We start from the raw sequence: 22,266 nt of genomic DNA on the forward strand, positions 1-22,266 counted from the left end.
AATCTGATTCTTCAACTTATAAACGGTTGTATATAACAGTACCTGCAGTGCACCTGTCTGTATAACTCTGAGCTGATAACTTCAAGCATGCAGCATCAGGTGGAAACTGGCTGTTCTGGGTTGTTGCTTCATTTTTTGAATCTTCCTTGACTTTAGTACAGCCTGTCAGTTCCCCCACCCTGTTGTATTTCTGACCACACACACACACACACACACACATTGCACTATTTCTAAGTATTAGCAGGAGCTCCCTTTGCGTGGTGATTCTGTGAAAAACAAGATGAAAAAGAAACTGTGTTTGTGTGATTTTGTCCTTTTCGTGGTTTTGCAGCCAAGAGCAAGCTAACCAGCAAACACCCACATCCTCACCTAATGTGTTCACATTATGCATTAACTGACTTTAAGCATTTTATCTTTGCAAGAACACATTTCAAACAAACTTTTCTTTTCATAGTGTTCAATACAAACATATTAAGTTTAAACAGCATAGTACTGAAGTTGGTTTAGATTCTCATTCACATAATAAATATCATATCACATTAGATACTCCAGCTTTGCCCCAAACATAGAGCCAGACTCATAAAGAAGATCTTCAGATCACATCTTCTATAGAACAAAAACTGTGGTTCTTTCTGAGAACTCAAATGTTCTAAAAGCTTTTCAAGTTGATATAAAAGATGTGATGGGGGACATTATGCTTATTGATCCTCTTAAAATGAGCTTGCAGAGCTTTCAGTTGTGTGCTGCAGCTCACAAAAATGGTTCAAAGCAGGCAGTTGTTTATGGTTTCTGTAACAGGTGCACTTCCTTACTGATCTACTGTTATAAATATCAAAGTTTCATGCAAACTGGGAGGCTCTGTAGTGAGCGCTCATGGGTGCTCAAGGTGACAACGTGGCATTCAGTACTTTAACAAGATAAAAGCTCTGAAACTGTACAGAATAAAAAAAAATACAAGAGATAAACAAATGGAAGAGACCCAATCAAGTCAGCGAGTCTCAACATGAAGGAAGAAACTTATTGTGGTACATTATGTTGTGAGTCTGCTTTGTTATCTGGTTGTTATCTGGTCTATGCACATTGCAATTGTTCTGACCACATAAACCTACCTGACAGCATTAATGCACTGTTGCTCCTCAGTGTTGGTATAGAAGCTGAACTTTTACTCTGCCAAATCTTCCCAATGGTTGAAACATGTCACATAGTGTTTGATGTGAAGCAGCTCTTTGTTTATTCCTGTACTGAAATCCTCTGCATTCAAACCTTTCAGACAGATTCCAGTTGTTTCATAGAACTTAAACACAAAAAGTTCATCATGGGGTTTCACAAGGTTCTGTGCTGACACTCTTATGGCATCGGTTTATGGATCCACAACAGTGAAAGTCAGTGATCACATATCCTCTGGTGTTGGGTCGCAAATTTTGAAGCCAATATGATAACCTCCCACCAACGCTGTGGAGGCCAAACTTTTCACATCCAATTAAAATCAAATCACTCATAATAATTCTCTGGAAAATGCATAGAATTCTTAGAACAGGGTTTATTAAACATTGTCATATGAACAGCAGAACAGTACATTTAAAAGCAGAAATATCACATAGAAAGCAAGCAAACAAAAAGCGAAGCAACCCCGGAGTGCAGAGCCTTAAAGCACAAACAGAAAACGCACACAAAGACAGACAGGAAAGAAGCAGCAGGAAAAAAAGAGAGAGCCCCAGTGCATATCAGAGTCATCTTATACAGGGACAGTGATCCCCCCTCCTGTCGTTGGGTATCCTTTCATCCATTGTGTTTTCTTTTCATCTTCCACTTATGATATACACGACCCTACACCATAACTTGCAAACCAGTCTCTCATCCATCATTGCACTGGGTCCCTTTGACAGTTTCATGGCCAAAGTGAGTCTGAAAGTCTGCAGAAATGCAGTTAATCAGTTAATCCATTCAACAATATTGTTGGGCCTGCATGCCAGACGTAAACCGCTATCCATGCTGAGTGGGGGTTTACTTGTTCGCCTTCTGGTGTTTGAGGCGAGAACTAGAATCCCTGGTACATGCCCTGTAAAGGCCAGGTTTTTTGTCTTACATAGATATTAAAAGGGCTGTACACTTCGGCTTTACAATCATTCATGCTTTTGTGTTCCAGCCATTTAAGGGGCTGTATGCTTTTATCTTACAGCCCCAGAAAGGGCTGCAGGCCTTTGCTTTACAGCCATCTTTTGTACAGCCATTGAAAGGCCAAATCCTGTTAAACACCGCTGCATGCTTCTGCTGCACAGTTAAATGCAGCTGCATGCTGAGAAGGGTCCTATGCACATCCTTTAGAAGTGCCAAGCTGAATTAACCCTTTGTTGGACTAGTCACAGTTGGCCATTGATATTAATCAACATGTGCTCATACAACAAGTGCCACAACTTTTTCAATAATATAGTGGGAGATATATATGACCTAAATATATGGGTCATGTGATTTGAACATACAGGAAATGTTTAACAAAGTGCCTCCACTCTATAAACACTTCGCTGTAAATATGCATAGTCTATATGAGTATATATGATTACACACAATTTATGAAAGCAACTATGATTACATGTCTAGTGTATACAGGTATATATGTCATAATAAAATCCACAACACTGAGTCTGAGCACTGGTGTACCCCAGGGCTGTGCTGAGTCCACTTCTCTACTCTTTTTATAGGTATGATTGCAGGCCTGTCCATCCAAGCAACAATTTTGTGAAATATGCTGACCCACACACACGGACCATTACCTCCTCTTTGACTCCCACCACCCTCTGCAACACAAACTTGGAGTAATCAGGACCCGGGCAGAGAATGTTCCCTCTAAGCCTGAAGGGAAAAAGAAGGAACACACACATGTAAAGGAAGCACTTAAAACATGCAGTTATCCTAGATGGGCTTTCATCAAGTCAGCAAAGAGGCACAGAAAAGAAGATCAGACACCCACTAGGGAGGATAAGAAAGACAAACACAACAACATTGTCATCCCCTATGTAGCCGGTGTATCAGAAAAACTCAGGAGAATCTTCTCCAAGCACGACATCCCAGTGTGCTTCAGAGCCAGCAACACACTCAGACAGAAACTGGTTCATCCCAAAGACAAAACTTCTAAACACAAACTTAACTATGTGGTGTATGCTGTACAGTGCAGCGAGGAATGCCCAGACCTCTACATCGGAGAGCCCAAACAGCCACTTCATAAGCGCATGGCACAACATAGAAGAGCCACCTCCACAGGACAAGACTCAGCAGTCCATCTGCATCTAAAGGACAAAGGTCACTCTTTCGAGGATCCCAATGTACATATTTTGGGAGGACAGATGGTTTGAAAAGAGGAGTAAAAGAAGCCATTTATGTCCACTGTGAGCGACCATCTTTGAACAAAAGCGGGGGTTTACGACACCAACTGTCTGCCATCTACAGTGGGGCAAAAAAGTATTTAGTCAGCCACCGATTGTGCAAGTTCCCCCACTTAAAATGATGACAGAGGTCAGTAATTTGCACCAGAGGTACACTTCAACTGTGAGAGACAGAATGTGAAAAAAAAAAATCCATGAATCCACATGGTAGGATTTGTAAAGAATTTATTTGTAAATTAGGGTGGAAAATAAGTATTTGGTCAATAACAAAAATACAACTCAATACTTTGTAACATAACCTTTGTTGGCAATAACAGAGGTCAAACTTTTACTATAGGTCTTTACCAGGTTTGCACACACAGTAGCTGGTATTTTGGCCCATTCCTCCATGCAGATCTTCTCGAGAGCAGTGATGTTTTGGGGCTGTCGCCGAGCAACACGGACTTTCAACTCCCGCCACAGATTTTCTATGGGGTTGAGGTCTGGAGACTGGCTAGGCCACTCCAGGACTTTCAAATGCTTCTTACGGAGCCACTCCTTTGTTGCCTGGGCGGTGTGTTTTGGATCATTGTCATGTTGGAAGACCCAGCCTCGTTTCATCTTCAAAGTTCTCACTGATGGAAGGAGGTTTTGGCTCAAAATCTCACGATACATGGCCCCATTCATTCTGTCCTTAACACGGATCAGTCGTCCTGTCCCCTTGGCAGAAAAACAGCCCCATAGCATGATGTTTCCACCCCCATGCTTCACAGTAGGTATGGTGTTCTTGGGATGCAACTCAGTATTCTTCTTCCTCCAAACACGACGAGTTGAGTTTATACCAAAAAGTTCTACTTTGGTTTCATCTGACCACATGACATTCTCCCAATCCTCTGCTGTATCATCCATGTGCTCTCTGGCAAACTTCAGACGGGCCTGGACATGCACTGGCTTCAGCAGCGGAACACGTCTGGCACTGCGGGATTTGATTCCCTGCCGTTGTAGTGTGTTACTGATGGTGACCTTTGTTACTTTGGTCCCAGCTCTCTGCAGGTCATTCACCAGGTCCCCCCGTGTGGTTCTGGGATCTTTGCTCACCGTTCTCATGATCATTTTGACCCCACGGGATGAGATCTTGCGTGGAGCCCCAGATCGAGGGAGATTATCAGTGGTCTTGTATGTCTTCCATTTTCTGATGATTGCTCCCACAGTTGATTTTTTCACACCAAGCTGCTTGCCTATTGTAGATTCAATCTTCCCAGTCTGGTGCAGGTCTACAATACTTTTCCTGGTGTCCTTCGAAAGCTCTTTGGTCTTGGCCATGGCGGAGTTTGGAGTCTGACTGTTTGAGGCTGTGGACAGGTGTCTTTTATACAGATGATGAGTTCAAACAGGTGCCATTCATACAGGTAACGAGTGGGGGACAGAAAAGCTTCTTACAGAAGACGTTACAGGTCTGTGAGAGCCAGAGAATTTCCTTGTTTGAGGTGACCAAATACTTATTTTCCACCCTGATTTACGAATAAATTCTTTACAAATCCTACCATGTGGATTCATGGATTTTTTTTTTCACATTCTGTCTCTCACAGTTGAAGTGTACCTCTGGTGCAAAATACTGACCTCTGTCATCATTTTAAGTGGGGGAACTTGCACAATCGGTGGCTGACTAAATACTTTTTTGCCCCACTGTATAATCCAGGTTTGAGATCCCTTCCCAGATGCCATAACGCCCACTCACATCCTGGGCCATCTGACCTCAGGAAATCACACGATAGGGTGGGGCCAGGTTTCACAATGAGCTCACCTGAAACCTTGGCTGATTGTGACCTACACCCATTTTCACACCATGGCTCATGTGATTAGAGGATCTTTAGGGGGTCTTTAGTTCAGGACAAGAAAAATGTAAGAAAGATGACACTCTCTTCTCACTTTCTTTTTGCCTCTCTCCGAGTCAGAAGCAAGAAAACCACAAATACACGCTAAAAGTTCAAACCACATCCTATCCCTATTCTCTTCACAGAAAACAAATTTCTTTCCACTGATAAAAAAATAAACAAAAAAACCATCATTCACAGGTCCGCAGCTCAGACCGTAGTAAGTTTTTGGCTACGGGTTCCGTGTCGGGCTCGTAGCCAAAAACTGGGTCAACTTTGCTAGCGAGAGACAGAGAGAGGCGTTGAAAGGCTGCTCCAAAGCAACTTATTGTTTCGGAGGAAAACACGAACACAGTGTACAGTCAAGTGTTAATAGCTTACTTACAACTGGGCTCGTCAGGCACTCTTTTTGGCTGTAGTGGTTATTATTATATTTACATGCTTCCAGCTCCCGTTTCTGGTTGGTGACAACCAGTGTTGGTCAAGCTACTTGAAAAAAGTAATCGGTAACTAATTATTGATTAATTCCCCAAAAAAGTAATCCTGTTACTTTACTGATTACTTATTTTCAAAAGTAATTAGTTACTTAGTCACTTTTTAAAAACATGATTTAAAACCTGAATAGGTAATAAAGCAATAGGTCTTTCAGCCCAATTCTACTTTTTCTGCATAATCCATCATATAAAATGTAACCAAATGAAAAAGTCTGTTTTAAAAACTTTTTATTAGTTTTAATATTTTAACCGTATGCATCAAGGAAAAATTTAATTATATGCAATATTCTCTGACTGGAAGAAATAAGTTTAACATTTAAACCTATTTCCTGAATATTCCAGCATATAAAATAAAATTGTTTTTTGTGTTTACACTCACACTTTCAAATAGATGCAAGTAGAACACAGCAGAAAACAAATAAAATCAAAGACTATGCAGTCCTGTTGCTTTTAAATCCATTTTCACCTGTTTAGCAGGAGTAGGGCAGGCAGAGGTTTGCCCGGTGCTGCAGCAGTCATGTCAGTGGAAGGATCCGGGAGTTTCTCTGTGAATTTCACATTCCCGTGGCAGCGTACTCGGTGCTTGCTCAAACGTTTAGGGGTTTTTTTCACTGTAAAAAGAAGTTTTCTTCCCACGCAGAGTTTACAGCGGATGCTAATGTTTTTGTCACTTTTTACAGAATCAAAATCAAAGTAATGTCAGTACTTCCACGCTTTAAACGCTGCATGGTCATACTCTCTCCCACGCTCTATATATTATCCACTGTTGAACTGCACACAGCTGTTGCCACGAACGTCGCATTCGGTTACGTCATTGTCATGAGACACTCTTGCAAACAAAATCACGGTTTAGTAACGTAGTAACGCAGCGTGCTTACGGGAATGTAACCATAATCTAATTATCTTTTTTGCAATAGCAATCCCTTACTTTACACATTACTTTTAAAAAAAGTAATTGGATTACAGTAACGTGTTACCGGTAACGCGTTACTGCCCATCTCTGGTGACAACTCGTACTTTTGGACTCTCCTTTTTCTCCCTCGCGCTCAGAGGGGGAGGGAGGGAGAAATAGGAGAGTCGTGCTGCCAGCAGAATGGCAGTCCATTCTGCTGGCATCACCGACTACACTGCCCGTGAGTCTATATTCTTTAGGGCTATGCCATCATAGTAAATCATTTTTTGAATAATAATTTAGAAAAATATTTCTTTACGTCTTTATGCGGGCCACAAGTAGAGGTGACATGGGCCGCGAGAATGAGACACAGGCATTAGAGCCTCTTAATGCAGCCATGCATGCTCTGAGCAGAGGGGGAATGGGTGCCCCAGGAGGTAGTAGCAAAGGGAGTCGACCGGCCACTGGATCTCCAAACATTTCTTCTCGACAGTGCTATACCGGCACTCCTGATCCGTCAGCTTCCGGCTGATGTACAGAACTGAGCGGTCGGCTCCCCCTACCTGCTGGGACAAAACGGCCCCCAGGCCTCTTTGAGTCATCTGTCTTCAGACAAAAAGGGAGGGAAAAGTTAGGCGTGAACGGCAGCAGCTCCCCACAGAGAGCCTGTTTTAGCTGCACAAGCACCACCTGGCACTGCTCCGTCACTGGTCTAGATCGGGGGCACCTTTCCGGGTGAGATCGGTCAAGGGGCTAGCCCCAGGAACCGCCTCACCTCCATTTTGGACTTGGGGCGCAGGCAGGATGCAATCGCTGCTGTTTTCTCCACCTGTGGATGCACCTGCCCACCCTCCAAGTGGTACTCCAGATACTGTACCTCCCTCTGTCCAACCGCACACTTATTTAGGTAGGCTGTGAGCCCCACCCTCCTCAGGGAATCCAGGATCGTGGCCACCCGCTGCACATGCTCCTCCTAGCTGTCACTATGGCAGATCACATTATCTACGTAGGCAACAGCATATGCAGCGTGCGGCAGCAGCACCTGGTCCATAAGGCGCTGAAAGGTGGCCGGGGCTCTAAACATGCCAAACGGAAATATGACAAATTGGTACAAACCATACAGAGTGGAGAAGGCCATTTTTCCCGGGACTTTGCAGACAAGGGAATCTGCCAGTAGCCCAAAGCGAGCAGTGCCCAACTGGTCTAGGTGCTCATCAACCTGGGTCATTGGGTACCCATCAAACTGTGACACCTCATTCACCTTGTGATAGTCAACACAGAACCGCATAGAACCATCTTTCTTCACCACGAAAACTATGGGACTACACCAGGCGCTGTGCAACTCTTCTATTACTCCCATTTTCAGCATGTCGGCCATGTCCTTCTGAAGAATTTGTCTTTTATGTTCAGGAAGCCTTTAGGGCCATGAACGCAACATCATGCCAGGATGCATTTCAATACGATGCTCAATGAAAGACGTTTGGCTGGGCAGGGGGGAGAACGCGCCTGCAAAGCTCTGTTGTAAAGCAGCAACATCCGCTCTCTGCACTTGTGTGGGATGTAAGATGGTTATCACAATGGACGGAGGTGGGAATGATGGACTCTGGCAACTCCCACCCAAACTCATGTCTCTCCTTGACCAGGCTCAAACCTGAGTTTAGCCCCTCTGTTGAACAGGCTCTGTTGACGCTGCTGAGCCTGGAGCAAATTATCCCATGAAAGCCTCCCCAACCCGTGCAGTTTTGCTCTCAGGTCCAGCATGTACTGAATCTCATTTTTTTCGCAGGACTCGACCCTTCCCCCCATTTTTTTTTAATCAGGCTGTCTGCCGTACAAAGTGAGAAAATCCCGTGGAGGCGTGGGGCACCTTCCCATGTCCCCATGCACACATCTTACCTCCACCCACTCAAACAACGCCCCGGGCGGAACAAAGCTTTGGTGGACCAGGCTCGGTGTGCAGCCCATGTCCACCAAGGCGTGGCGTATACCCCCTTGACACCTTACCGAAATGTGGTACGTCCCTCCCAGACCGGGGGTGGGTGCTGGAGCCCCAGCCACGTCTTCTGGGCCCCTGGCCTGAAGCAGCGGTGCGAAGGGGTTTGTGGGACTCCAATGTCAGTACTCTTTACCCGTTGCCTACTGGTGGTGGTCAGAGGGCCTGGTAGCGCCAGTTTCCGGCAGCCTCGCCTCTGTCAGTGCGCCCCAGGGTGGCTGTGGCTACAATGTAGCTTGCCATCACCAGTGTGTGAATGTGTGTGTGAATGGGTGGATGACTGGATATGTAAAGCGCTTTGGGGTCCTTAGGGACTAGTAAAGCGCTATATAAATACAGACCATTTACCATTTATGGGGCCCCTGCCTCTTTTCTGAGCTGCCGGTGCCTGTAACTGGTCTTCCATGGGCTGGACGCTCCACCGTACAGCCTCTGGTCCGACGGCCAGGTGATCCTCCGCCAACATCATGGCTGCGGTGAGGTTGGCAGGCCAATAGTACACAGCAAAAATGGCAGTGTTGATTTTTCAGTGTTAGTAGATTTCAACAGAGTTCCGAGTTAGTTCAACACTTAATCGAGTTAAAATAACACATCGGGAGTTGATTCCTGAAAAGTGTAAGTGTAGATTTTAGTCGTTACTGCATTTTAACACTGTGGGTGTTAAATTAGACCACACCTTCATTTCCTGTGGAGCTTCGCAATCCAGAATCTTCGGTCGCCATTTTTTCTTGCTGATGCGGTAAGTTTTATTCGGTTAAATATTAAGTTTTAGATTGATGTTAGAACAAGTAACATGATAACTAGTAAAAGAAATAGTATTTATATCAAAATACATCATCTTTAAGTGTCATATTTGAATTTTAACTGTTTTTGTTAAGCTGGGCTACTGCTAGCTAGAACTCTGCAAAGTACCAGTTTCTTTCCTAATATTCATTTAGCATAATCTGGCTATTGGCAGACTGTAATGAATATTACATGTTAATATATTTCACAGTTTTTATTAAATGCCTTTTATTTATTTTCGAATTAAACTGCCAAAGCCTTAGGGTCAGTGGTCTCAAACTCGCGGCCCAGAGGCCACTCGTGGCCCAAAGGCCACTTGCGGCCCACGTCAGGTGAGGTGAAGAAGTATAATGCAATTTGGCCCTTAAAGTGACTTTTTTTTGTCATTAGCCAAAAATGATTTAATATAAAGGCAATGAGGGCAGAGTGTTACCGGCCCTCATGGGTAGTGTAGTCCGTGCTGCGGGGAGAACGTGTGGAACTGCCCCTCCCGTTGTGTGTTTGAGTGCGAGAGAGGGAGAAAGTAAGAGCTGTTACCGATGAGAAATGGAAGAAGAGAGCATGTAAATATAATAATAACCACTGCCGCCAAAATGAGTGCCTGGTTGTAAGAAAGCTGTTAAGATTCGACTGTACACTGTGTTCGCTGACAGTAAAGCTACAAGCCCGACAACCCAGCGTATTGGCCAGAGGTGTCATTACCACGGTTCAGAGCCGCGGACCTGGCCGAGGTAACAAGAGAGTACAAACATGTGGAGGGATTGGCTTTGTTAGTTCAGTGAGAGTCAAAAACTAATGTGTACACTTATTTCTGCATTTTTATTTTGTTAAATATGAATAAAATTACAGCAGAAGTGCTGCAAAGTGTCTGACCAGAAAGAGAGGACCATTGTGTTAATTTGGTAGTTCAATTAAAGGCATCGGTTAGTTAAGAGGGAGAGGGGGGGATGCGTTCATATTTGCAGTTTTGTCTTGTTATACAATATTTGAAATTTAAAAACGAACAAACCAAACGCTACATTGTCAGGAATATTTGTGGGGAGGGTTTTTATCGCTTAAAATATATAAAAAATAATAAAATAGAAATATGGTTCCTACTAACCCCTGTGATAGTTGAGAGAATACTGTATTGCAGTCATGTTACACAGCTTGTACTACTTAAAAAATGGATCAAGGATGTTTTTCTTAACAAAATTAATTTTAACTCAGTCTAAAGGGACTAGACATGCTAGATATTTTGCAAAGAAATGGTGTTATATGCTGGACCTTATTTTACTCTTGGCAGGTGGTGATATGCTGGTTCCCGAGAAGAGATGAACTAATCAAAGTCAGCTTTTCAAGACAGCCCCAAGACTCTTCGCAACTTGTGTTCAAATGTGAGGCCGTTGTCAGGTGATAAATGCAAGGAAGAGGCACTCAACTGACATGAAACATGTCAAAGACAACATGAAGGTGACATTTCAACATAGGCAAAAAGTGGTTCAAGAACCTGCCATAGCTTCTACTGTCCTGGACCTTTTCCCAAGATTTCTGGATACACCTGGCTTGGTAAGGCATAAAATAATTTAATGACTGCTTTGTGGTTCCTTTCTTTGTTTTCTTGTTAATGTGTTGTTTCTGTTGTTACACTTTGTGTTTAAGATTGACCAAGACTTCACAATGCTGTTTTTTGGGGAGGAAGTGTCTAGTAAGTTCCTTGCAAAGTGGCCAACATTCTTCAAGCCAAGGATCATCAAAGATTGCAAAAATCTGTCCCAGAGTACAGAATTGGATGAGCTGCTCATTTCTGCACAGCGTTACTCTAACGAGGCTGGTAAGTGTAAGTTGGAAATGGTAGATTTTGCATGCCTTTACAGCATTTGCTTAATTCCCACAACACAATATATCACTCATTTCTGTATGGTATGAAAACAAGCTTACAAACATGTTAAACCTGAAATGACATTTAATGTAGTTTGAACACAAAAAAAGTTACATAATCTTACTATTGTTATGACTCGATATCTACTTCACTTGGTGGCCAGAAGATTTTAAGTCTCTAGAAATGAATTTTTATACCAAGGCGCTGGAAAACTGCCTTATTAGAAAAATTATCAGGTGTCTAAAATGTCATCATGGTATTACATAACGTGGAAAAATGACTGCTGTGGTCCTTTAAATGACAGTAATTGTGATGATCTTAATTTCTATTCTGTAGTTTGGGACTGCGAGGCGGCTGCCCTCTTTTGCTGCTTCACTTCACTCCATCATCTAAGGGAAGGACGTCTTCAAAGATTAGCACATCAGATGCTGCTCACCACCTAATGAAATTCATCAAGGTATGCTTTTTAGAATTGTATATTTCTCTTTTGATGAGAACAGATGCAAATTATCAACGGCTGATATTTTAAGATGGCAAGGTGATCCAACCTGCAGCAGATGTATCTATCCCAGACAAGCTTGGTGTTGCAGGACTGACATGTCATTGTTTCTATTAAAACTAAATGTACACATTGAAACAAAAATAATTGTGCGCGCGGAGTGAAACATTTTAATATTGTCATAATTTCAAACAGCAATGCCTCAACATCAGATTATCGATTTTGTTTAATGTGAATCACTTGGTTTCTTTCTCTCCCTCAGGTGGGAGGTAGCACAGAGGCTTTTCTTAAGGCTGGCCCCACTCAGCCATTCGTCCTGTGGGTTGGAGAAAGAAAGAACATCATCCAAAGTTTCTACCCAAAGTTTCTACATTGTCCTAGATCAAAAGGTCATTCCCTGTGTGACACAGATGGGAGATGCAGGTTTTGACAAGGCAAAACTTTTCAAGGCACATTTTTTAATTTGCCGTGTCCTTTGATAAGGCATTGGACAACTTCTACACATTCATCCAGACCATCAAGTGTATGGCATTGATGTTGGCAGCGTGAAGGACAGTCCTCGGGTCAATGAAACAAGAGGAAGTCTTCACTGTACGGTTTAAAGATATCCACTATTCAGCACTTTGACTGGAAATGTTCATCTGTTACATTTGCAAGATACACCACACAAGTTGCTCAGTGTTATTTAGACATTTGAAGTTCCAGCATGGTTTGTACCCAGGAAAGTTTTTACGTTTGACCTGTGGAGAGCCTGGATGTTCATTTATCTTTCACACGTACTCTGGTTACAAGCGGCACTTATTCCGAGCACATGGAGACTGCGTTCACTCTGAGGTCATCAACAATTTTGAGCCTGTACCTAACGATGGAACCTCTGTTTCACAGCCTGTAAATGTGGCTCATCCCATGACAATAACTACGCCGGTTCCAGTTGAAAAAAGGCAAATACTGAACATGTGCAGCTCTGTTATTGCTCAAGTACAATCATCAGGAGTTCCTGAAAGTACTGTACAGTTAGTTGGTTCATTGGAGGAACTGGTTAATGACATCCATGCACATGCAAAACAATCTGTTGTCGACTGTTTGTCAACTGATACATCAAGAGAAACCTTAGAAAAAGTTGAGGATTGCTTTGATCAGCTTGAAAATCCATTTTCATGTCTTAACACAGAATCTAAAAGGATAAGATATTTTGAGCAAAAATGGAAAATAGTTGAACCCATAGAGCATGTTCTTGGTGTGCGTTTTGATGTACGCAAAGATAGAACAACAGGGACATACAGGCAAGTTCCTGTCAATGATAAATTCATGTACGTTCCTATCATGGGATCCCTTTCATCTATGTTTCGAAACAGTGAACTTTGTAGCAGTTTCCAGAAAAAAAAACTAAACATGGAGGGATTGTACAGAGATTTAAATGACGGCTCCTACTTCAAAAATCACAGTTTATTCTCACAACAAGAACATGCTCTCCAGATCCACTATGACGATTTTGAAACTGCTAATCCTTTAGGCTCAAAAAAGGGGGTGCACAAACTTGGTTGTATTTATTTTGTTTTGAGAAATTTGCCACCAGAGTTAAATTCTGTGGTGATGAACATTCATCTTGTAGCCCTTTTTCATTCAGAAGACTTAAAAAAATATGGGTTTGATCCTATCCTAAAGCCACTTGTTGATGATCTAAAGATTTTAGAGACTGAAGGAATGCAAGTGCCCTTTTCAGCCACACCTGTGAGAGGTTCGCTTTTTCAGATTACAGGTGACAACTTGGCTTTACATAGCATTTTTGGTTTTGTTGAATCATTTAGTGCAAACTATTGTTGTAGATTTTGTTTAACTGATAAGACAGAGTTGCAGTCAGCTTTTAGTGAAGATCATGTAGGCTTAACACTGCGTTCCAAAGAACTTCATTACAAACACTGTGGTGCCATTCAACAAAATCCTGCTTTGGCCTCAACATTTGGTGTAAAAAGAAATTGTTTACTCAATTCACTTCGGCTGTTCCATATTTCAGACAACTATGCTGTAGACATAATGCATGATCTACTAGAGGGAGTGGTGCAGTATGAGTTAAAGCTTGTGTTTCAGTACTTGATTAAGACCTCTTTGATATCCTTGAATTCATTGTCACAGAGAATTATAAGCTTTAACTACGGATATGCACAGAGAAGGAACAGGCCAGGTGGGCTAAAACTGGATGACAACAGCAAAGCTCTTGGGCTTAATGCTGTGCAGTCATGGTGTCTTTTGCGGAATAGCCCATTGATTTTTGGAGATATCGTTTGCAGAAATGATGGACATTGGAACTTGCTACTTTTGTTAGTTCAAATTGTGAACATTGTTTTTTCACCCATTATAACTCATGGCATGACTTGCTATTTGAAACATCTGATTGCCGATCATCACAAGGCTTTCAAATCTCTCTTTCCAGAACGGAATTTGATTCCAAAGCACCACCTAATGATCCATTACCCACGCTGCATTAGAAAAATTGGGCCACTCATACATATGTGGTGCATGAGATTTGAAGCAAAGCACAAGTTCTTCAAAAGATCTGTAAAGAACTTTAAAAATATCACAAAAACACTAGTAAAAAAACATCAGAATCAATTAGCCTTTCATTTTGAAAATTTTTATTTTAAAAGATTACAGTTCGGCCCCATTAATGAAGTCTTGGCCAGCAGCTTAAAAGGCAGTGAAGCACTGAATAAAATGTTTGATGTTTCTTCTATTGTTTCTACAACTTCCTGGGTCAAAAGTTATGGTACAGAATATCAAGTTGGGATGTATGTTTGTTCTGGTGTTGAAAATGAGATGCCTTTGTTCAGTAAGATTGTCAGTATAATTGTTAGCGATTTCAATACTTATCTTCTAACTTGTAAGGTCTCAACAGTATATTTCAATGATCACTTAAATGCATTTGTTATTGAGGATGGATTAAATGTCTTTGCACTGATCTCTGTAGATGATCTGGTGTACTATAGACCTTATGATAGGCAATTTTCAAATGGCACTGATGACAAAATGTACATTGTCCCATACTGTAATTTTGTATGACTTGTTTACTTGTGGTGTATCTGAATACAAAGTATTTTGGAACGTTAATGTCTTGTATTTCTTTGTAATGGGTGGATGTTGGGGGTTAATTGTAGCAGTAGAGATATCAGAGATTAATGGGAGTTTATTGTAATCTGGTGGTATTAATGATTTGACTGACACTAGTGTTAGTGTTAGAAAATTAACACTATTCAGAGTTGAATTTTTTAACACCAGGGCTAGTGTAAAGTACCACCAACACTATTCGGTGTTAATTTTTAACACTTAACACCAGTGTAGAATATTTTTGACACTGGTCAGTGTTACTCAGTGTTAATTTTTAACTCTGTGCAGTGTTAAAATAACACTAGCTCGTTGTTAAAAATATAACACTTTGAAAAGTGTTAATTTAACACTCAAAAGAGTGGACACATATAGACACTTTTCTAGTGTTAAATTTAACACTCACAGTGTCAATTTAACACTGGCGATTTTGCTGTGTATCAGGGCAGGAGATGTTCACGTGCGTCCAAACTGCAAATGAATCGCGCACGAGCAAAGCCGCCGCTCCCGCACTGACTGTAACGCAGTCAATTCTTCTTTTACTGTTATGCTGTTTTGTGGATCACAAGGTTTAAAACTACTTGTAAACACACACACAGTAACTCCACCCTAACCTGCAGCTGCAGCGCAAATAACAACGAAAATTGTTTGTAAACGTGTCCTGGAGTTTACAGGTGCAGACAGTGCAACAGCTTCCAGGTCATTTAGGCTACGTTCACACTGCAGGTCTTAATGCTCAATTCCAATTTTTTGATCAAATCCGATTTTTTTGTCTGCGTGTTCACACTACAAATAAAATGCGACAGCAAACACGCTCTAGTGTGAACGCTCAAAGCGGCCCGCATGCGCAAAAGATGTCACACACAACGCGCTCTGTTTAGACCAAGAACAAACAGTATTGTTTGACTGATGGCCGTTAATATAAAGACTTCGGACTTTACGTTTCCCAATTTTTGCTTTAAGTTATTTTGTTATTTACATAATAATGTAAATAACCTAATAATGATCCTTATTGCTGTTTAAGAGAGGAGCGGTGCTTCAAAGGATAGCTGCAGATTTCTGTCAGAATCTGCAGATTATACAGTACAAATAAAATGTTTACGTTGTCTTCCCAACAGTTTCACTGACATCTACACTGGATGGTAAATGGTAAATGGCCTGTATTTATATAGCGCTTTTCTAGTCCCTAAGGACCCCAAAGCGCTTTACATATCCAGTCATCCACCCATTCACCAGCTAAGCAGGACTCTTATCTACTTTTACCTCAAAGCCCTTTTGGGCAAAATCTGTCACAAGGTCTTGGGTTTATCGGGTGGTGGGGAGGGAGCTCTACATGAACAGAGATGGAGGGGGGTTGACCTTTTGAGAATGATATCTATATCTATATATATTTTCCTTTTTATGAGCGTGTGTTTTAACTTTAGGCTAGGAAGCGTTCGCGATGTCTTCTCGGGCGCTGATAATTGGCTTCAGTCTTGTGTCGGTGACGTAAAAGGCGGATTTAATGCGACTTGACCGTTCAAACAGCAGTCGCTTTCTAAAACATCGGATATGTATCGGATTCAGTACCACATACGAAAGTGACCCAGATCGGATTTGAAAATATCGGATTTGCGCCGTTCACACTGTCATAGCATGATCGGATATGGGTCGCATAGGGTCAAAAAAATCGGATTTGATGCGCTTTCGCCTGCAGTGTGAACGTAGCCTTATTCTGCCAATATGGCAAGAAGGTCATAACTGCTTCAAGCACTGTCTATATCAGGGGTAGGCAACGCCAGGCCTCGAGGGCCGGTGTCCTGCAGGTTTTAGATCTCACCCTGGGTCAACACACCTGAATCAAATGATTAGTTCATTACCAGCCCCCTGGAGAACTTCAAGACATGTTGAGGAGGTAATTTAGCCATTTGAATCAGCTGTGTTGGTTCAAGGATACATCTAAAACCTGCAGGACACCAGGGCCCGTATCCCTAAAGAATCTTTGTGCAAAAAGTGGCTCCTCGCGGCCAAATTCTAAGAAAATTCTCAGAGTCATGACGTTTTCTTAGAATTTCCCCTAAAAGTGACACGACAATCCCAGTTAATATAAAAGCTATTCCTCAAGATTCCTAGCGCTTAAAAGGGCTCCTAAGGCGAGATCTGCTAAGAGCAGGGAAGAGGACTTTTAGTGGCTTAGGAGTTCCCCTAAGCAGCTGCACAAAATGGCCAACAGAAGAGGCAGGAGAGATGTCCTGCAAACACTGGATGACTGGGAATTATTGAGACGCTACAGATTGGATCGTGCAGGAATCATGTTTGTGGTGGATCTCCTTAGAGATGCAATTACTTCACCAACTCGACGCCACAACGCTATTACACCGGAGACGAAAGTAATCACAACCCTGAGGTATTTGGCAACTGGGAAAATGCAACAATGCAGCAGTGATGACTTGGGTCTGTCCCAATCCTCTGTCAGCAGAGTCATCACCCAAACACTGACAGCTTTGTCACAACCTAATATTGTGACACAATTTGTTTCATTCCCGCTGGATGCCCGCACTTTACACACACATAAAAGGGCATTTATGGACATTGCAGGATTCCCTGGCGTTGTGGGTGTAATTGATGGAACACATGTGAGAATAATTGCGCCATCAGAGGACGAGGCTGTCTTTGTTAACAGGAGGAATTTCCACAGCATCAATGTGCAAATAGTCTTCAATGCGGCCCGTAAGATTTTGGACATTGTGGCTAAACGGCCAGGCTCCACACTTGATGCGAGAATGCTCTCCGAGAGTGGCATTAGACAGCTTTTTGAGAGACGCTATGTGCCAGCTAATTGCCACTTGTTAGGGGACAGTGGCTACCCATGCAAACCATGGCTCCTTACACCTTACCTCCAGCCATGCCAAGGGCCCCAACTAAACTATAACAGGTAAGCCAAACAATACAAAAATCATGGAAATGAAATGCAAGCAATATGTTAGAGCATCCAAGTAGTGCAATATTTCCATCAAATAATTAAAGGTCTCTGTATTCTATTGTAGGGCCCACAAGACAACAAGAGCGGTGGTGGAGCATGGCATAGGCCAGCTTAAGAGGCGCTTTCATGTTCTCCACGGAGAGGTGCGGCTGAGGCCTGAAAAAGTCAGCAAAGTCATCATAGCCTGTGCAATATTACACAATATTTGCAAGGTTAGACAGATTGCAGAACCTCTGGAGGATGGCGATGAGGATGAGGACAACGATGAGGATGGTGGTGAAGAAGATATTTACATTCCACAGGGGAACCTAGCCCAGAGTGGACTGCCTTACAGGGCAAACTTCACAAATTTACATTTCAGGCAAGCTGTAGCCCCATGTCTTTTGAGAACTTGTGATGGTATTAAGAACTACCACAGTTTTACTGCACATCACCTGCAATTGTTAAATGCAAGACAAAGAACACAATCTGTAAATGGTTTATTTTTTAGGTGTTCAATTTTAAGGTGGTAGTACTCCTCCTGAAGGGAAAGGACTTCTTTTTGTTTTTCAAACACATCAATTGTGAGTTGCAATCTGCTCTCCTGCAGGGGTGCTGACGGAGCAGGTGCTGCAGATGGGAATGGTGTTTGATCCGCTGGGCTATCCTGATATTGTGTCCCAGGTGCGCCTCTTGCCTTGGCTAGTGACAGTTGGGCCAAATTTTCCTCGTAACATACCTTTATGTTCGTTCACCAACTGGGCCAGCAACAAACCTTGCTCCTCAGTCCAGTTCGGCTTGCGAGTCCTTTTTTTTTCTTCTCCATTTTCTGTGTTTGTAGGATATTTGTTAACAAGCCTTTATAAATAGACCAGCCAGCAATCACAGACATTGATAAAAACTGAGCCGTGTTACCCTCGTTAAGACCACACTGGACTTGTAACGTTGTGATTTCCACTTCATTAAGGACAGCCCCTTGAGATAGGCCATCTTGTTTTCAATGGGGTCCATATGGGAGTGAAAGTACAAAATATGCCAGCTAGGATATTAATATGAGCAAATAAGACACGAATCATTATTTGAACAGGGTGTAATGAGTTTAAGTTTTCACATATTTTAGATTCTAATGTTAGGCTATAACCCCTACAGCTTACTATTCATTTTCCAGATATTTTCTTGAATGTGAAATATTATTTACAATTACAGTCAGCATAAGATTAGAGTGTATAATTATGTTTATTGATTTGAGGGTACATCCTCTGCTCATTATCACCAAAAGCTCATTTCCATCAAACTTGTAGGATCAACCAATCACACAGAATTGTAACTCAAAACCTCAGCTTTATTGCTGGAGAAATTAAAACATGAACTGAACAAGGGTAGTGAACACGAAACTATTGACCACAGTATAAAACACACATCCGATGGTACGATGCGGCACTGAGCAAGGGCAAACACAGGGCTAATATACACAGGGAAGTAATCAGGGAATGGAAAACAGGAGGGAGACACAGCTGGGAGCGATTGGGGCTAACGAGTCAGGGGATCGAAGCTGGACACACTGACATAAAACACAATCCTTCAAAATAAAACAGGAAACAATACACACTAAACTAAGACACGGACTGGACAGAGAGAGACAGACTAGACACTGAACTAAACCAGCAAAAAACATGAGAACACAAAACCTAAGAACTAATCCCTAAACAAGAATAACTAAAACATAGATTAATAATCATCATCATCATCATCATAACCAACAAAAGCACCACAAGAGAATAAGAAAACAATCCATAATGCAAAAACACACCAAAACATAACAACTCAAAATACTGGCTCAAACTGACCCAGAACCGTGACAGGTAAGGAGATGTCATTTCAGGACTTAAACCAGACTCTAAGAAATTGCTGTGTCTAATTTTGCGATGCTGCGAGTAACAAACTGGGTTCCGTCTGGAGGTTGAAGAGGAACTCTCCCTCGCCAGGCCGACAGCCGTCTGTGCCACAGTTTATCTCATCTCAGTTTATCTCATCTCAGTTTATCTCATGCAGCGCAGGGCTAAATTTAAAATTATTAGATATTTAAGACAATGTATATATTCTTCTATGACAAAAAATACAAGTGTTCATTTAAGCAAATAAACAGAGCCGTAAGAGATGTTTTTCAGAAATTGTTGTCTTTATTTTGATTTGCAACTAACAAATTTTTTAAAAATTTGTAGTTTTTGTCGTGCTCTCTATTATGTGAACCCCTCACCTAATTTGTTGTGTTTTTTAACAAATTAAACCCCAACAATCAAATGATCCCCTGTGAGCAAGCACTAGGCACAGTGGAAAGGAAAAACTCCCTTTAAACAGGAAGAAACCTTTGACAGAACCAGGCTCAGGAAGGGGCAGCCATCTGTCGCGACTGGTTGGGGGGTGAGAGGCAAAAGAAAAGAAAAATGAGAGCACAAGTTAGCTAAATGTTGCGCACGTTGTCTAACATGAACAACGTATGGTTTTCTGGACTGTGGATGAAAAGCAGTCCATCATTACTAGTCTTTAAAAGGGAACTAATCCATCACCAAGGTGGCAATATGGCTCAAGGAGGCCATAGACAGAGTTAAATAGGCAATCACTGTTAAGCATTGAAAAGCCCCAGTAAGCTGCAGGTATAATAAGGCCTACTGCGGCAACACCTAAACCTATTTTAAGTAGGCGTTTGGCACCATGACGCCATGAACCACTAGTCGGAGCCACGTCAGGAGATGGTTCTGAGACAGGACAATCAAGCTCTTCAGGTTGAAGACCAAGATTCTCCTGTGTCGGCACCACATCCAAGGCAGGAAAAAAAAGCTCCTCGGGTTCAGGAGCAAGATTCTCCAGCTGCAGAGGTTCACCAGTGATGTTGTGAACAGCAGCTAATATTTCTTCTTCCTCCTCCCTTCTCAGCTCATCCTGAAGATTATTAATTATTTCTCTTTTCATTTTAAGATGTTCATAAAGTTCATCTATGAGATCTTCGTTATGAACAATCTTGAAATTTTGCTTTTTGACTTTTTCTTTCAGCCAAAATATTTGCAGTGTCAGACTTTCTGTTGTCTTTTCTTGATACTCAAGATTTTGTAAACGTTTCTTGAGATTTGTGTTTGCTGTTTTTAATTTGTTTATCTCAGCAGCAATGCTGCTGTTCTCCTTAAGGAGATATTCTTCCTTTTCCTGAAAGTCACAGTGCATCATTTGAACGGCTTTAACCTGTTCCTGCAATTTAGCCTCCAGAGATTCCACCTGTGACTGTTTGTCATCCAGAGCCTGTCTCACCCGACGCTGAAGAGTACAGATTTCTTTTTTCAGCTCAACTATCTGTTCAGTCTTGTGATCTATTTCTCTATTCTGTTTTTCTATTATCTCTTCTTTTTTTGATATTTTATGGTGAGCTTCTCCCACTTGGTGCTCAAGTCTCACTAACGCTTCCTTGAGATGTGCGTTCTCTTTCTTCTGTTCATTTCTCTCCCTTTCAATCTGAGACAACTCAGCAACAATGTTGCTGTTCTGCTCAAGCAGAGATGCTTCCTTTTCCTGAAATTCATGGAGCATCATCCGAAAGGTTCTAACCTCTGCTTGCAAATTTTTATTCTCTGCAACAATTAGAGCTTGGATGTTATCTGACTGTTGAGTCACTTCTTCAAGCTCAACCATGCTTTCCCTAAAGTGGACATTCCTGTCATGCACATCTGTACTCATTTGTTCACGCTCATTTTTAAAGCGATAGTAATTCTTTTTGTAATATTTCTTTTCGCGCTTTAGGGTGCTTAACTCCAACTGGAGTTCTTGTATTTTCATTTGAAGGTCCCTAGGCTCCGATATTTCTCTCTCCACTAACCCACATAGTTCGATTGATTCCGCTGGAATCGCTCTGTCAGACTGTGAATTATTGACTATTTCTCGTGACATTTCTTTAAAAGCTTAATGCAACGTGTCGAAAGAAAAATACGTGTGCTTAATTATTTAACTTTAAAATAGTCCCTTTCTGAAAGGTTTCTGGTTTGCTAAACACAACTCGCTGTTTCTGAAAATGTTCCAAGTAAAACTGTGTTTGCAACGGTGAAGAGGGGGTATTTATAGACTTTCGTGGCTGCGAATTTGACGTCAGCGCTCTTTGAGCCTTTGATCCTTTGTTCGATCACAGGATCACAGGGTCACATGACAGCTGTGCGTAATTCTGCGCATGCTCAGAGAATACACATTGAGATGCACGGTTTTGTTTTGTTTTGAATTTTTTTAAATACCCTGAAAACAGTGTTGCCAACTTAGCGATTTTGTCGCTATATTTAGAGAGTTTTCAAACCCCCCTTAGCGTCGTTTTTTTTTTTTCTAAAAAGCGACTAGCGACAAATCTGGCGACTTTTTCTGGTGTTATTGGAGGCTTATTTATGACGACTTTTGACGTGAAAGCGCTTGTTGCTCTTACTATCAACAAGCAGCGGGT

At 41.9% G+C, this 22,266-nt stretch overlaps 1 protein-coding gene across 1 annotated transcript; it reads right to left on the bottom strand.

Moving 5' to 3' along the window:
• Window positions 1-19,967: 19,967 nt before the first annotated feature.
• LOC146572139 (uncharacterized) lies at window positions 19,968-21,923 on the bottom strand. Its single transcript, XM_085276143.1, has one exon. The coding sequence runs from the start codon at window positions 21,729-21,731 to the stop codon at window positions 20,340-20,342; it is 1,392 nt and encodes a 463-aa protein (XP_085132269.1). The 5' UTR covers window positions 21,732-21,923; the 3' UTR covers window positions 19,968-20,339.
• Between the last annotated feature and the right edge of the window lie 343 nt (window positions 21,924-22,266).

The sequence above is a fragment of the Mchenga conophoros genome, linkage group LG6 (assembly GCF_057382185.1).
Source record: "Mchenga conophoros isolate Kocher_MC1m ecotype Shallow Benthic linkage group LG6, M_conophoros_male_GT1.1, whole genome shotgun sequence".
NCBI classification, from domain to species: domain Eukaryota; kingdom Metazoa; phylum Chordata; class Actinopteri; order Cichliformes; family Cichlidae; genus Mchenga; species Mchenga conophoros.

Excerpts from the sequence above, each read along its gene's own strand:
- LOC146572139 (XM_085276143.1), bottom strand. The coding sequence starts at position 21,731 with ATGTCACGAGAAATAGTCAATAATTCACAGTCTGACAGAGCGATTCCA.